We start from the raw sequence: 17,770 nt of genomic DNA on the forward strand, positions 1-17,770 counted from the left end.
ATCTCCAGAGAAAATGCAGGAGTTAACTCACAGATATAGAAAATATAAACACCAAGACAGCCATGATGTATTAAAAGTCTGATTTCAGTGCTGCCATGTCTTATGATTCAATAAAAGCATATCCTAAAAACAGAATTGTAATACATGAAGAAAAAATAATTTCCCAAAGTTCTTTAATTTAAAAGGTATCAGAAGGACCAACAAGTAAAAAAGCTGCAAACTCTTAAATTAATTTCTATAGCATATAATGTGGTTTGTGCATGAAATAAAGGCTAACAAGTCCTATCTATACTGGATTAACTTGTTAATACTACATCAAACCATTTGCAAAAAATATACTCAGAAGAAAACGGAAATGACTAAGGTTCAAAATAAATACTTCTATTTCCAGCAAAGACCAAAATCTGTAGTGATACTGCTGCAGTGAGCCATTATCTAAAAAAATGCATACACAAATATAGAGTTATAGTCATAGTCATAGAGATGTACAGCACGGAACAGAGCCTTCGGTCCAACTTGTCCATGCCAACCAGGTATCCTCCCCTCATCTCGTCTCATTTGCCAGCATTTTGCACATATCCCTTCAAACTCTTTCTACTCATCTAGAAGCCTTTAAATATTCTATGGCTATACTTACTACCTTTCTTAAATAGTGGCACCACATTACCTAACCTCCAGTCTTCTGGCACCTCATTTGTGACTATTGATTATACAAATATCTCAGCAATGGGCCCAGCAATCACTTTCCTAGCTTCCCACAGAGTTCTAGGGAGGTCCTGGGGATTTATCCACTTTTATGCATTTCAAGACATCCAGCACGTCCTTCTCTGAAATATGGACATTTTTCAAGATGTCACCATCTATTTCCCCCACATTCTATATCTTCCATGTCCTTCTCCACAGTAAACAATGATGTAAATTATTCGTTTCACATCTCACCCATTTCCTGCAGCTCCACAATGGCTGCCTTACTGATCCTTGAGGGGCCCTGCTCTCTCCCTTATTACCCTTTGTTCTTAATGTATTTATAAAAACCCTTTGGATTCTCCTTAACCTTATTTGCCAAAGTTATCTCATGTCTCCTTTTGCCCTCCTGATTTCCCTCTTAAGTATATTCTTACTACTTTTATATGCTTCTAAGAATTCACACAATCTCTCCTGTCTATACCTAACATATCCTTCGTTCTTTTTCTTAACCAAAACCTCACTTTCTCTAATCATCCCGCATCCCCTACACCTACCAGCCTTTCCTTTCACCCTAACAGGAACATACAGTCTCTGGACTCTTGTTACCTCTTTTTTTTAATAGAATAGAATATCTACAGTGTGGAAACAGGCCCTTTAGCCCACCAAGTCCACCCTGACCCCTCTGAAGAGTAAACCCATCCAGACCCATTCCCCAACCCGATTATCCCCTACATTTACCCCTGACTAACCAATCTAAACATCTCTGAACACTATGGGCAATTCACCGTGGCCAATTCACCTAACCTGCACATCTTTGGATTGTGGGAGGAAACCCACACAGACACAGGGAGAATGTGCAAACTCCACACAGACAGGCACCCCAGGCTGGAATCAAACCCGGGTCCCTGGCAGTGTGAATCAACAGTGCTAACCACTGAGCCACTGTGCCTCCTAAAACTGAACTTATACTGTTGATGTTACTCTGCATCGCAAACCAGTCATCCAGCCAACTTAGCTAACCAACCCACTGCTGCCCTTCTGAAGGCTTTTTGAAGGCTTCCCATTTTCCAGGAGTTCCTCTAGCCACACCCGCATCAGTCAACCCCACCGCCCCGTGTCCAAACATTTCATCTCCCACTCCCACTCTGCCGAGGACATGCAGGTCCTGGGCCTCCTCCACCGCCATTCCCTCACCACCCATTGCCTGGAGGTAGAACGCCTTATTTTCCACCTCAGAACCCTTCAACTCCAGGGCATCAATGTGCACTTCACCAGTTTCCTCATTTCCCCTCCCCCCTGCCTTACCCCAGTTCCAAACTTCCAGCTCAACACCATCCTCATGACCTGTCCCACCTGTCAATCTTCCTTCCCACCTATCCGATCCACCCTCCTCTCCAATCCATCACCTTTACCCCTTCCTCCATCCACCTACTGCACTCTAAACTATCTTCTCCCGAGCCCCATCCCCTCCCATTTATCTCTCCATCCCCTAGGCTTCCAGCCTCATTCCTAATGAAGGTCTCCTGCCCGAAATGTCGATTTTCCTGCTCCTCGGATGCTGCCTGACCTGCTGTGCTTTTCAGCACCACTCTAATTTTGAAAGTTTTTGCCTAATACAGTCAAAATTAGCCTTCCTCCAAGTTAGAACTTCAACTTTTATATCTGGTCTATCCTTTTCCATCATTATTTTAAAACTAATAGAATTATGGTCGTTGGCCCCAAAGTGCTCCCTCACTGACACCTCAGTCACTTGCCAGGCCTTATTTCCCAAGAATAGGTCAAGTTTTACACCTTCTCCAGTAGGTACAATCACATACTGAACCAGAAAATTTTCTTGTACACATTTAACAAATTCCTCTCCATCTAAACCCTTAACACTACAGCAGTCTCAGTCGATGTTTGGAAAGTTAAAATCCCTACCATAGCCACCCTATTTTTCTTACAAACAACTGAAATTTCCTTACGAATTTGTTTCTCAATTTCCCTCTGACTATTTGGGGGTCTATAATACAATCCCAATAAGGTGATCATCCCTTTCTTATTTCTCAGTTCTACCCAAATAAATGTATTCCCAGGAATATCCTCTTTAAGTAAAGCAGCAATACCAGCCCTCATGAAAGATACCAGTCACCCTTCTCTCTTGCCCCTCTTTCTATTCTTCTTATGGCATTTGTATTCTGGAACATTAAGCTGCCAATCCTCTTCATCCCCGAGCCATGTTTCTGTAATTGCTCTGATATCAAAGTCCCATGTCCTAACCCATGCCCTGAGTTCCCTGCTAGGCCTCTTGCACTGAAGTAAATGCAGTTTAATTTATCAGTCTACCTTGTTCTCTGCTTTGTTCCTGCCTGCCCTGACTGTTTGACTCTTTCCTTTCCCAACTGTACCAGTCTCAGATTAATCTCTTTCCTCGCTATTTCCCTGGGTCCCACTCCCTCCATCGTACTAGTTTAAATCCTCCCAAGCAGCTCTAGCAAATCTCCCTGATAGTATATTAATCCCCTTCCAATTCAGGTGCAATCCATCCTTCATGTACAGGTCTCTTCTACCCCAGAGGAGATTCAGATCCAAAATGTAAATGCTTCTCTTCTGCACCAGCTTCTTCCCATGCATTCATCTGCTCTATCCTCCTTTTCCTACCCTCACTATCTCGTAGCACCGGGAGTAATGCAACTATTACTATTCTAGAGGGCCTCCTTTTTAAATTCCTGCCTAATTTTCTATATTCTTCCTTCAGAATCTCATCGTTTTTCCTTCCTATGTCGTTGGTACCAATGTGTACAATGACCTCCTGCTGGTCCCTCTCCCCTTTCAGAATATTCTGCACCCTCTCAGAGACATCCTTGGTCTTGGCACAAGGCAGACAACACACTATTCTGATTTTTTACTGCTGGCTGCAGAAACGTCTGCCTGTGCCTCTGACTAGAGAATCCCCTATCACAATCTATCGTGAGGAACCTGACATAACTGTCATTACAGTACAGCCTGTCTCTATATCAGAAACTTAGCTGTTCATGGAACATTCCCCTGACAGTCCATCGCCCCCTAAATTTTCCAAAACAGCATACTCATTTGAAATGGGGATAGCCACAGAAGACTCCTGCACTACCTGCCTACCCCTCTTACCTTTCCTGGAGTTAACTCATCTACCTAACTGTATCTGTAGCATTTCTCCCTTCCTATAACTGCCATCCATCATTTCCCCTAGCTCTTGCGAATTCCTCATTGCCTCTAACTGCCACTCCAACTGATCCATGCGATCTGTCAGGATTCACAACACTTGCTGCAGACATAATCATCAGTAAAATGGAAACAGTCCCTAAATTCCCACATCCAACAGGAAGACCATATAACTCTACTAAAGGCCATTTTTGGTCCTTCACAATCTACTGACCCAGAAAATAGCACCGTCTTATTGGTCTAAAATAACAGTGTTCCAGGCTAACTTAGTACTTATGGTTTATATTTTTAAAATTTAACCAAGAGATAGATTTCAATAAAACATATAATCAACAAAGAACCCATTGTACTCACGACTGTAGACTTACAGCAAGGTTAAAAACTATGCACTTATCTGTTCCTGTGCTGTGAGCTCACTCACACAGGTTCCTCCAATGTCAGCTGTGAATTTCACTGTTTTAATTTTTCCAGGATGCACTCCGTTGTCCAGAGATACATTAACTCAAATCGGAAAGGCAGTAACTGTGCAGATTCACTGCCGTGTCAGATAGCAGTGTAGGTTTCTTCCTCTTTCTCCCTTACTGACCACGTGCTTGCTGCCTTTTTGTCTGTCTTTCTCAATTTTTTAAAAGTGCCGTTGTTTTGACTTTTTTCCCCCAAGATTCCAGAACAATGCAATAGCATACAAAATAGAAATTGCTGCTCCTGGAATTCAAGGAAATCATCTCCATATATGAAATAATATTTTTAGCATCTTTCACAAACTTAAATTTGTCTCACACAGTTTTACTGTCACTGAAGTACGACTAAAGCATAGAAATATAGTCACTGTGTAGAAGTCAATTTGCAAACTGCAAGGTCCCACAAAACTGCAATTTAATGATCAGAGAATATGTTTCAGTAACTTTGATTGGAGGATAAATTTTGTCTAGAACACCAGGAATAACTCTCCCACTCTTCTTAAACTCTGGTGCCTTGAGATTTTTGACATTCATCAGACTACTGACTGGACCTCAGCTTAATATCTGTTCAATATTAATACATTTAACAATTCAAATTGTTCCTTAAATCAATGACAGATCTGCAACCAGTATATGGGGCAAAGTTATTGCTGAAAACACCACAGACAGAATCATGTTTTGGATGTAGGTTTGCTCGCTGAGCTGGAAGGTTCATTTTCAGACGTTTCATCACCATACTAGGTAACATCTTTGGAATCGCGTTTAGAAGAACAAAATCAATCACTGTAATTATCTTTAGTTATTACAGAAAATATTCTTCAATGTTTGAATTATCAATTATTCATTTGCCAACAGTTAAAGATTTAGGACTGATACAGACACCTACGCTGCTTCAATAGGAATCAGTTGCTGTCATGTGGATTCTAAGCATGTTACTCTAAAAGCATTAAATAAATTTTATATTAACATTTGTACTTTAGAGTGACCTAAGGTTTCTAAGAATGGATCCTTGCAACCTAAAATGGACTGTAATGTAGTTTATTTGTATCTATATTTCTCCAATCTATCCAATGTGAAACTAAATTAAAAGCATTAAATAGCTTTATCGCACAGCAAGTTGAATTAACACAGCAACAGTTATTATGATCAGATCTACTTATTCCAAATCAGTAAAACCTATCCATGTAATTACATTAAAAACAGTGAATAAACTATAATAGCGAAATGCTCTGATTTATTTAGCTCCTCCAACAGAGTAGCTCCTCTCCATTCTGTATTGTCATCTAGTCGAGAAACTTTGCTCCTACAGCTGTAGAGCAGATGGTGAATTGATCATTCCCAGAAGGGACAGGAGTACAGGGACACCAGCAAAATTTAGTACAGATAAGTAACTGTCACTTTTTGATGCACATTCTAGAACAATTCATCCTCTCCTCCACTCTACATCATCCTCCAAAGCAATTATTTCTACAATGGCAACTCCACACATAAGAAATAGGAGCTCAAGTAGGCAACTTGGTCCTTCAAGCCTGTTCTGCTATTCAGTTAGATAATGGGTAGGCTACACATCTTTCCGCGTTATCCTCATTTTCTTTAGTTTCCTCTATACCGAAAATCCATCGATCTGTATCTTGAATGGAATCAACAACTGGGTTCCACAGTTCTCTAGAGTAGAGTAAAGTATTTTGAAGATTCACAGCCCTTTGAGAAAAGAACCTCTTCACCTCAGTCCTAAACGATCAACCCTTTATTCTCAGACTTTAATCATCTCACCATGTTCCAGATTTCCAAGCCAGAGCCGAGGAAAACTTTTCTCTATATCTGATAAAAAAATTAACGTATTTTAATTAGATCACCTCTCATTCTTCTAAACTCCAGGGAATCTAGGCCTATGCTACTCCGTTTCTCCTCATATAACATACTCAGTTTCTTCCTCATTCCTCCAGCAAAGCACACACTTGTTCTAAACAATACAGAGCAACCACTCTGACCAATCATCTTACTTTAAGAAGTCCAATAAAAGGATATTGATAGACAGTTAGATATACCAGTTCAGAAAGTACACACTTAGCAACACTAGATGTACATTGCAATCAACCAATCAATCTTAAAACTAGCAAAAGATCAGCTGAATTGAAGAAAGCTGAAGATTATGTCCCATACAGACATAAATTATGACTATAGCAAGACTACAAATAAATTTCATTACTTAGTTGAAGAAGAATGGCAATGAACAATAAGGAGCAGTTATTCTGTCAATTTTGCTTTGATATTTTCCATTTTCTAGAAGCACAGAAGAATCCATATTGCAGTTACTTTGGCTAACCAAAACCTAGTAGTTAGACATCCTCAGGAGAACCAGTTTATACCCTTTGGTTTGTAATAGAGCATAACTAACTTCAGATTAGATAAAGTCCAGCAGTGTTCAGAGGTTTGATAGAATCTTGGATGTCTTCTAAAGTTAAACAAAGTTAAATGTTCTGAAAATCCAGCTGTTCCCATCAGTTCTTTTGAAACTTCTGCTCACATTTGCAGAATTCTTAATGGCAATAGTGGAATTCAAAACCAAATAATATAACAAGGACATTCATGACAAATTAACTAGAATTTTTTGAGGAGTTAACATGCAGGATAGATAGAATGGAAGGAGTGAATATAATACATTTGGATTTTCAGAAGGCATATTAAGGTATTCAAAATTATGAAAAATTTTGACAGGGTAAAGAAAGATATTCTGCTTCCACTTGTTGGCATATCAGTAACCAGAGGTCACAATTTCAAGACTGTCAGCAAGAGAGCTAGGAGTGCGATAACGAGAAACTTAACTCAGAGAATTGTTACAATTTGAAAAGCACTGCCTGGGAGAGTGGTGGAAGTAGATTCCATTGGAGAGTGCAAAAGAGAGCTGAATATATATTCGCAAGTGATGAATTTAGAGTGCGAAGGATAGTATGCTGGAGAATGAGACTAGCTTGGTAGTCGGTACAGTAATGATGAGTCAAATGGCCCCCTTCCATACTGTGAAATTCTATGATTCTAAGGCTACTTAATAAGACAAGAGCCTTTGGTGTTGTCGATAGAATATTAGCATTGGTTAGAGGTCTTGCTAACGAATAGAAAGCAGAGAGTTGGGATAAGAGGGGCATTTTCAGGTTGGCAACCGCAACTAATGGAATCCCATGTGATCAGTGCTGGGGTCACAACTATTTACAATGAAATATATTAATGACTTGGATGAGGAAAGTGACTGTAATGTTGCAAAGTTTGTAGATGATACACAGGAATGTCAGATCAGCCACAATCCTATAGAAGAATATATTGGCCTTGGAGGGAATACACCGCAGGTTTACAAGGATACCTGGACTTAAATGTTAAGTCATGAGGGCAGATTACACAAATTAGGCCTATTTTCTTTAGAATTTAGAAGGTTAAGGGGTGAAGCAGCCTTATTGAAACATACTGAAAGATGTTTCATATTGAAAGATTCTTATGGCATTGGGCAGTGTACATGTGGTAAGATTGTCTCCCCTTGTGGGAGATTCTAGGCAAGTGAGCATAATCTCAGAACAAAGGGTTGCACATTTAAGGAAGAAAAGAGGAGGAATTTCTTTATTCAGAGGATAATAAAACTGTGGAATTTATTTACTGCACAGGGTTCTTGAGTGTGGATATTGTTAAATATATTCAAAGTTCAGATAGGCAGATTTTTCACCAGTAAGGGAATCATGGCATGTAGGAAAAAGGCAGGAAAGTGGAGTTGAGAATTATCAAATCACCCATGATTGCATTTAATGGTAGATCAGACTTGATGGGCTGAATGGCCTCTTTAAGCTCCAACGTTTTTGTATTAGAAGAAATAGGAGCAGGACTAGGCTAAGGCCTCACGCCTACTCTGTTATTCAATAAGGACATGGTTGATCTGATTCTGGCCGCTAGGCAAAAATGAGGACTGCAGATGCTGGAAACCAGAGTTTAGATCAGAGTGGTGCAGGTCAGGCAGCATGCGAGGAGCAGGAAAATCGACATTATGGGCAAAAGCCCTTCATCAGGAGGGCTTCTGCCCATAATGTCGATTTTCCTGCTCCTCGGATGCTGCCTGACCTGTTGTGCTTTTCCAGCACCACTCTGATTCTGGCCTCTAATCCACTTTCCTGCTTATTTCACATAACACTCGACTCCGCTTGTAGTTCGAGAATAGGTTAATTTTGATTTGGATATATTTAATGACTGAGCTTCCATAATTTTCTGGACGACTACTTAAACTAATAATGCATTTTGAAACAAGTCTGAGTGTCCCTACCCCATCCACAATGGAAACTTTTTCCACAGTATCTTAAATGTTATCATCGAGGAGAAAGTGAGGTCTGCAGATGCTGGAGATCAAAGTTGAAACTTTATTGCTGGAACAGCACAGCAGGTCAGGCAGCATCCAGGGAACAGGAGATTCGACGTTTCGGGCACAGGCCATTCCTGAAGAAGGGCCTGTGCCCGAAACGTCGAATCTCCTGTTCCCTGGATGCTGCCTGACCTGCTGTGCTGTTCCAGCAATAAAGTTTCAACTTAAATGTTATCATCCAATTAATCTCAACCACAGTTAGTTTTACATTAATAACTACCCTCTTCAACCAGAATAAAATAATGTTTTAGAACATATTAAAATTACTGAACAAGAAAAAAGGATATTGTCTCAATACATGCTATGTTAATCTGTCCATTACATAATTTACATGCAGTGGATACAATGCATTAAAACGAGTTCAGATAAACTCCATGTCATTTCATGGCAATGTTTTGATATGCCTGTTCAACATGGAGTAAAGGTATTGCAACAATGTCTGTAGTGCATGTAAAGACTTTGGCGCACTACAGATGCAGTATCTTCAGTATGTACGCACATACCATGGACACCCTGCTTCCGTCAGCCGACTTCACAGCGACTTAAAGCCTTTGTAAACGCTTTTTACTGCAAAGGGAAGATAAATCAACTTTAAGGAAAGGTCGATGTATTCTGTAGCATGTAAAGAGTAGTGTAATTGAGAATGTTTATAAGCACATGCAACAAGCTAGTTGAAGCCCAAACTGGATGAATGACTGTTTCATGCTTGTAATTATGAAGCACCTTTGGTAGCTGCAAAGGATAAAGTTGAAACATGCTAATTCAGCATTCTTAAAATCAAATTCTGCAAAGCACAAGAGGAAACATCAGTTCTAGTGCACTTTTGATAACTTATCAAAGACATCATACAACAAAATACAAAATGTTGAGCACTAACATTTACGGTGTCACAACCTTACCTTTTTGTCTTTGCTTTTCTTGTTGCTTTGTTGTATCCCAAACATTTTTTCAATTCCAAACAATTTACTTGTCAGTTCATTCTTCTGAGCTACAATGCGAAAAGGCTGGCCTAACCCACTCCCAACTCGATATTTTTCTGTCTGAATCTTGGTCATTGGAGGGGGAAGATCCTGCTTCAGTGTACTACAATTCACACTGGACAGTCCATCTGTGGATTCTGCATAGGATTCCTGATCACTGCTGCTACAGTACTGCCAGTCCTTACGAATGTGAAGGGGAAGCCATCTTGGAGTTGCAGAAGGAGTACTGTTCACTGTATCGGATTTCTTAGTTGAAGTAAACACAGACCACGGAGATGTTCCTGGAACATCAAGTCGAGCAGAAGGACCAAGATGTCTGTTACCGTTATGCAAAGTACAATCAGCCTGTGCCAAATCTGAAAGTCGGGAAGAATGTAATTTACCTTCCATGGTAACCATTCCATTCCATTGAGAAGTACCTTGCATCTGTCCTTTAGCTTGGACATTACCCCAAGCAACATGGGGGGCATGTTTGTTTGAGTTGGTACCCAGATCAACAACTAAAACTCTGTTATTCTTTTCCTCCTGACTATAGCATCCAATTCCACTATCACTGTTACTGCCAGTACTATTGTTCTGCTGACCATCAGACAGGTCCCCATCAAGAAAAGCTCTTGCACGCACATTTTCAAATGACTCCCCCATGTCCTTGTACAACACAGATACAAACTGAAGAACAGGCTGAGAGGAAGGGGGAAACTCCAAGCAGCCACCATAGTCCGGAGTGCATTCAATACTAAATCGCCTAGCAATACCCTGGTGAATTTTATGCTGACAGAGATCTGGATCTACCATGAAGACATGACATGAAGTCCTCAGCCCACCATCATTTTCACTAGCAAGGCTTTGGTCATCAGACATTTGCATGGTCACCAATCCAAAGAATCTTCGATCATCTGGGCACACAGCACTGAAGGCCAATTTTTCTGCAGGATACACAGCTAGAACAATATTTTTGTCATTGAATAACTTAATGCAGTCATGCATTATCTTCATTAGGACAAGGGAATGAATCTTCTGCTCAGCACGCAGACGTCGCATGCAGCCACGGATAGCCTGTAAGCTATCATTTTCCAGATTTGAACTTGTTGAAGGCAATTCAATGGAACCCAAGTAGCCTACAACCATCCCAACATTCAAAATGCTAGCATCTAAAATGAATCCATCTTGGTTTTCAAGGCCATTGACAAAAACAGAGTCATCATTCAACACCTTCATAACTTCTTCCTCAGAAAGTGAATTGTGGTTTGTTTTTGCACTTCTAGATCTGCTTGGAAATCCATTGGCTTTTTCAGTCATTTGTCCTTGTTGCTGTATACAGGTCTTCCCACATTTGGCAGAATTATTGGAATTGTCAAAAAGCATCTTAAATATGCCACCTGACTGGACATCAGCAACTACTTTTTCAGCTCTGTTTAGACCCAGTAATTTTGACTTTGGTTTACTGTTCATCCAAGCTGCTTTGCCTTCATTGAAATAAACTTCCTCATCACTAGAACCTGTATCAGAGTGGTTACTACCCTCAGCAATGACAAGGCGTAGTACGCCTGTGCATTGTCCTATCAATTTTACAACATCTTCATGAGAGGCTTTAGAGACATTAATGTCATTAACATTAAGTATGCGATCACCAGAGCGAAGCCCAACGTAATGTGCTGGGCTTCCTTTCAGAATGCAGCTAAGGACACAGGGAGCTTGGCCAGAAAGTGTGAATCCATATCCAGTTCTTCCCCTGGCGATATCCACATTCCTGATCCGGAGGGAAGGATTGGTGTTTGAATGGCGCTTCAATTGATCAGCTTGCCTCTGCATTGTTTATATTCCTACAATGCATAATAGTAAACTTGAAATGGCACTGGGATGGCCAGGAACCAACTGGCCAAGTGCTTCAGTAAAAAGTTCATTGTAGCTGTGTCTTTAAATATCTCTCAAAATCCCAATAAAAACACCTGAAAAGGTAAAACAAAATACATATCAAACTACTGTTGTTCCACACAAGCTATTGTGGGGAGAGAAAGTAAATTCTTAACATGATTCCACTCAATAACTTTCTAATACAAGTCACTTATTTGATCGGGTTTTTTTTTGGAAAATAGTTATCAGAACTCATTTACAGGGGTTCTTGTTTATGTGAAAATTTCATATTAATTAGTAATTTTTGACCTTTGTGCTCTTCAATGATAAGCATCTAGACTGGTGCACATTTGTTAATTGGAATATAATGCAACAATTTATCCTAATAAAAACAGTGTGCACAACCCCACCCTCTTATAATTCATATAAGAGACTTTTTTATAACCTGCTTGTCACAGAGAGCATTTTTTTGCTCTGCTGAAAAAACAATGCCTGGAAAGAAAGGAAACATTGCATTTACTGTGAAGCGTTTTACAAAATGTGTTCCAATACCTGAAAACATTTTTACAATATAAAGTAGTCTAGAATAAAACTTTCACAGAACACAAAATAATTAAGTTTCAATTATTGCAAATGTGCTCAACAATGTAAACTTCCACAGAACTCTTAAGAAGTGGTGATTACACTAGTGTTATTATTTTAAATGTCATAAAATCTAGAAACTTTTACAATAACCATACTAATAACAAATACTCTATTCATTTTCAATTGTAAAATGAATCCATAATTCTTAAGTGATATCAACATCAAATTTACTCTGACCCAAAAATTCTAGATGTTTACATTTCTATCTTTATAAGTAAGCAAGCACTTGCAACAACTGTCAGAAACTCCCCAAAGTCTTTCTACTTACAGAATTGAATCCCCAAATGTCCCCATCACACTTATATTTCGTACAAAACATGTTTTAAAACATTTTTAAAAGTATACCACGTTCAGAATCGGTTGTCAAGAGCTGAAAAGCACATTTGAAAGTGGTGGGAAAGTTGCATTGTTAAAAGCCACCCCATTAACAGGTTTTACACCAAATTGCAATCAAACTACATCTGGAAAAGGAGATCGCAAGAGAAACAAGACTCACTTTGTTTGATTGATGGGATACCTGGATTACAAACGCTTGGGCGCGGTTTAAAGGCTTCAAATGTAGATCGATTAAAAAAAAGTACCTAATACACTGTTTGGTTTTCAGCCGTTGTTTTACGGCGCTAAAAGATAAGATTGAGACATCACACACACTCAGGCCGGACAAAATCCAAAACACCAACCCCACCCCTTAAAAATAAAAGATGAGTATTTCCTTTTGGCGCAGTTGAAAATATTAAGTGAGAAGATGGAAACACTTCATTAAAACACGATGGAGCGGATTTTTCCGCTAATCTTTTACATACCGAATTTTCCCCAAATGCGGATTTGAAGCATTAGCGCTGCTTCTACACATTTACACTGAGTCCGTGCTATAAATGGAAGCCCGACTCTCCTTAGGGATTGCTTCAAATGGCTCCTTGGTCTCAACTTTGGAGAGATCTCTTTCTTTCTCCAACCAAAGAATAACTTCCAGGATTGTTCCACTGACACAGGGCTCACCCTAACCTGATGGCGGGTGCCTCCGCCAATGAGACAATAGCGACTAATGTTTCGACGCCGTCGCCAGGGGCAACCACATTGTCTATTGGATAAGAATCCCGTCAATCATCTGAAGATACCGCCCTTTCACTAATTGTACCCTCACCATTGAGGAGTCCGAGGAAAGAGCTGAAACTTTAACGTGTGTGTTTAACGACCAACACATTAACACGTACGTATCTAAATACTTCAAAACTTATTAAACATTTATTAAGAATTCATTTCACGTCGTGTACTTATTTTTCTCGGGGGTTGACACAAAGCTTTCTATTGCTCTGCGACCGTTGTCAACCCAAAAACCAGCTCGATCAAACAATGGAACTTCTCCCCCCACAACATACACCAAAAAAAGACTGTTATCTTGGATCGTAACGAACGAATCGACCGCTGTCGATCGATGACTAAAACAAAAATACTTTCTAAAAGAGTAAATTTGTTTTAATATCACACGAAACGTTGCTCCAATCGAGTATTGGGAAGACTTAAATCACTCGATTGGCTTTAAGGGATCCACCAGAATCTTTTCAATCTTTATTCCCTGCCTCCTTTTGAGGACGCACGATCCTTTAACATTTGTATTGGAATTGGAAAGGGTGCTGGGAGTGCGGATGATCCGTTAGTATTTGAATTGGAATGGCCGCTGGGAGCGCGAGCGGTCCGTTAGAATTTGAATTGGAATGGCCGCTGGAAACCTAGTCCAATGCGCGTGCTTCTCCCGCCATTTGGGCCAGGAGCAACGGCCGCTCTGGCACGTGAGCGGCCTCTCAAGCCCCCACCCTACCCCCTGATCAATCTGGTGATGAGCCCGCTTCTGAAAGATAGGAATTCGCAATGCCAAGGCTGCCTTTCGTTTACCACCAGTGAAGGTAGGTTGACCATACCGTTTCCCAGTTGGAACCCTAAGTGAGGGTCGTCAATTGGCCTTTTTTTTTTGTGCAGTTATCTCTGAGGCATCAGTTGTGACTTCTGATCCACCCAACCTTTCTCCGAGGAGTCATGACCATTTTTTAAGTCTTGAAACGGGAAAATGTTTAGAGTCAAAGAGATGTACAGCACAGAAACAGACCCTTCGGTCCAACCTGTTCATGCTGACCAGATATCCCAATCCAATCTAGTCGCACCTGCCAGCACTCGGCTCATCTCTCCAAACCCTTCCTATTCATATGCCCATCTAAATATCTTTTAAATGTTGCAATTGTGTTAGCCTCCACCATTTCCTCTGGCAACTTGCATACATGTACCACCCTCTGCGTGAAAAAGTTACCCCTTGGGTCTCATTTATATCTTTCCCCTCTCTTGTAGACAGTATTGTGATAGAAGATGATAATATTTATTCCAAAATAGATGTTGCTGTCAGGGGGATCCTGCTAAGGCCCAGTTCTTGTGAACATGTTTGTTGTATTCCATGAAAAGCTTATTGATGGAATGGTACCTAATCTTCTACCCCTTGTGTATTTCCAATGTCTTAGAGTCATACAGCACAGAAACAGACCCTTCGGTCCAACCCGTCCACACCGACCAGATATCCCAACCCAATCTAGTCCCACTTGCCAGCACCCAGCCCGTATCCCTCCAAACCCTTCCTATTCATATACCTATCCAAATGTCTTTTAAATGTTGCAATTGTACCAGCCTCCACCACTTCCTCTGGCAGCTCATTCCATACATGTACTACCCTCTGTGAAAAAGTTGCCCCTTAGGTCTCTTTTATATCTTTCCCCCCTCACCCTAAACCTATGCCCTCTAGTTCAGGACTCCCCCACCCCAGACAAAAGTCTGTCTATTTATCCTCTCCATCCTCTCCATGCACCTCATGATTTTATAAACCTCTAAGGTCACCCCTCAGCCTCCGACGCTCCAGGGAATAATGTGTAGGTTATAGATTTCTGAATTTTAATCATAGAATCCCAACAGTGTGGAAGCAGGCCAATCAGCCCATTGAGTTCACATTAACCTTCTGAAGAACATCTCACTCAGAACCACCTGCCTACCCTATCCTTGTAACCCTGCATTCCTAATCCACGCAGCCTGCACATCCTTGGACACTATGGCCAATCCGCCTAACCTGCACATCTTTGAATTGTGGGAGGAAACCAGAGCATCCAGAGGATACCCAAGCAGATATGGGGAGAACATGCAAACTCCACACACCATATGAAAACAAACCTGGGTCCCTGACATTGTGAGGCAGCAGTGTTAACCACTAATCCACAGCTGCAAATAAGAAATTCCTTATTTATTTTAATGGACTTCATCTTCAGTCAAACTTACCTTCAAAACTTATCTTTATGGGCGGCACGGTGGCACAGTGGTTAGCACTGCTGTCTCACAGCGCCAGAGACCCGGGTTCAATTCCCACCTCAGGCGACTCTCTGTGTGGAGTTTGCACATTCTCCCCGTGTCTGCGTGGGTTTCCTCCGGGTGCTCTGGTTTCCTCCCACAATCCAAAAATGTGCAGGCCAGGTGAATTGGCCACGCTAAATTGCCCGTAGTGTTAGGTGAAGGGGTAAATGTAGGAGAATGGGTCTGGGTGGGTTACGCTTAGGCGGGTCGGAGTGCACTTGTTGGGCCGAAGGGCCTGTTTCCACACTGTAGGGAATCTAATCTAATCTAAAACAAAAAGGAGCAGCCAAATGATCTCCATTTCTTTGAAAACCTAGTTGAGAGATCAGCCAGGATGTTCTCTACTACTACCTTCTTCAGTGTACAGATTACACTAGTTAGAGGGACGGACAGGCGGTTCTGTGGACATGGGCGAGACTCTCGGATGGTTTGTTGCCTCCCGGGTGCCAGGGTCCGAGACGTCTCGGACCGTGTCTTCAGAATCCTTAAGGGGGAGGGTGTGCAGCCAGAAGTCGTGGTGCACGTTGGCACCAACGACATAGGTAGGAAGAGGGGTGGGGAGGTCATTCAAGAGCTCAGGGAGTTAGGCTGGAAGCTGAAAGCTAGGACAGACAGAGTCGTCATCTCAGGGTTGTTGCCGATGCCACGTGACAGTGAGGCAAGGAATAGGGAGAGAGTGCAGTTGAACATGTGGCTGCAAGGATGGTGTAGGAGGGAGGGCTTCAGGTATTTGGACAATTGGACTGCATTCTGGGGAAGGTGGGACCTGTACAAGCAGGACGGGTTGCACCTGAACCAGAAGGGCACCAATATCCTGGGGGGTAGGTTTGCTAGCTATCTTCGGGGGGGGGGTTTAAACTAATTTGGCAGGGGGATGGGATCCGGACTTGTAGTCCAGCAAGTAGGCTAGCTGTTTGTCAGGATGTCCAAGAATGTAGGGAGGCTGTGAAGAAGGTAGCACAGACAGGGAATACTTGCGGACACAGAGATGGGTTCAAGTGCGTATACTTCAACGCAAAGAGTATCAGAAATAAGGTGGGTGAACTTAAGGCGTGAATCGGTACCTGGGACTACGATGTTGTGGCCATCACGGAAATGTGGATAGAAGAGGGACAGGAATGGTTGTTGGAGGTTCCTGGTTACAGATGTTTCAATAAGATTAGGGAGGGTGGTAAAAAAGGAGGGGGGTGGCGTTGCTAATTAGAAATGGTATAACGGCTGCAGAAAGGCAGTTCGAGGGGGATCTGCCTTTGGAGGTAGTATGGGCTGAAGTCAGAAATAGGAAAGGTGCAGTCACCTTGTTGGGTGTTTACTATAGACCCCCCAATAGCAGCAGAGATATTGGGAAACAGATTTTGGAAAGGTGCAGAAGCCACAGGGTAGTAGTCATGGGCGATTTCAACTTCCCAAATATTGATTGAAAGCTCTTTAGATCAAGTAGATTGGATGGGGCGGTGTTTGCGCAGTGTGTCCAGGAAGCTTTTCTAACTCAGTATGTACATTGTCCGACCAGAGGGGAGGCCATATTGGATTTGGTACTTGGTAATGAACCGGGACAAGTGATGGGCTTGTTAGTGGGTGAACATTTTGGTGATGGTGACCACAATTCTGTGACTTTCACCTTGGTTATGGAGAGAGATAGGTGCGTGCAACAGGGTAGGTTTTACAATTGGGGGAAGGTAATTACGATGCTGTAAGACAGGATCTGAGGAGCATAAGTTGGGAGCACAGGCTGTCAGGGAAGGATGTCGTGGAAATGTGGAACTTTTTCAAGGAACAGATACGACGTGTCCTTGATATGTATGTATCTGTCAGGCAGGAAAGAAATGGTCGTGTGAGGGAACCTTGGTTGACGAGGGAGGTTGAATGTCTTGTAAAGAGGAAGAAGGAGGCTTATGTAAGGTTGAGGAAACCGGGTTCAGACAGAGCGTTGGAGGGATACAGGATAGCCAGAAGGGACCTGAAGAAAGGGATTAGGAGAGCTAAGAGAGGGCATGAAAAATCTTTGGCGGATAGGATCAAAGATAACCCAAAGGCATTTTATGCGTATGTGAGAAACATGCGAATAACGAGAACGAGTGTAGGTCCGATCAAGGACAGTAGTGGGAGACTGTGTATTGAGTCAGAAGAGATAGGAGAGGTCTTGAATGAGTACTTTTCTTCAGTATTTACGAACGAGAGGGACC

General features: G+C 41.7%; 1 protein-coding gene across 3 annotated transcripts in view; it reads right to left on the bottom strand.

Annotated features, from left to right (window-relative positions):
• rgs12b (regulator of G protein signaling 12b) overlaps window positions 1-13,150 on the bottom strand; it is a 280,716-nt gene extending 267,566 nt beyond the window's left edge. For 2 of the 3 annotated variants that reach the window (XM_087974225.1, XM_087974213.1), the window contains exons 1-2: window positions 13,007-13,150; window positions 9,624-11,653 (exon numbers count right to left, since the gene is read on the bottom strand). In XM_087974225.1, coding sequence (XP_087830351.1) covers window positions 9,624-11,516 — 1,893 coding nt within the window. In that variant the 5' untranslated portion in view covers window positions 11,517-11,653; window positions 13,007-13,150. The other variant, XM_043703699.2, reaches the window with a different exon arrangement.
• Between the last annotated feature and the right edge of the window lie 4,620 nt (window positions 13,151-17,770).

Source organism: Chiloscyllium plagiosum, unplaced genomic scaffold (genome assembly GCF_037043375.1).
Source record: "Chiloscyllium plagiosum isolate Xiang-an unplaced genomic scaffold, Cpla_swu_hap1 HiC_scaffold_2, whole genome shotgun sequence".
Classification (NCBI taxonomy): Eukaryota; Metazoa; Chordata; class Chondrichthyes; order Orectolobiformes; family Hemiscylliidae; genus Chiloscyllium; species Chiloscyllium plagiosum.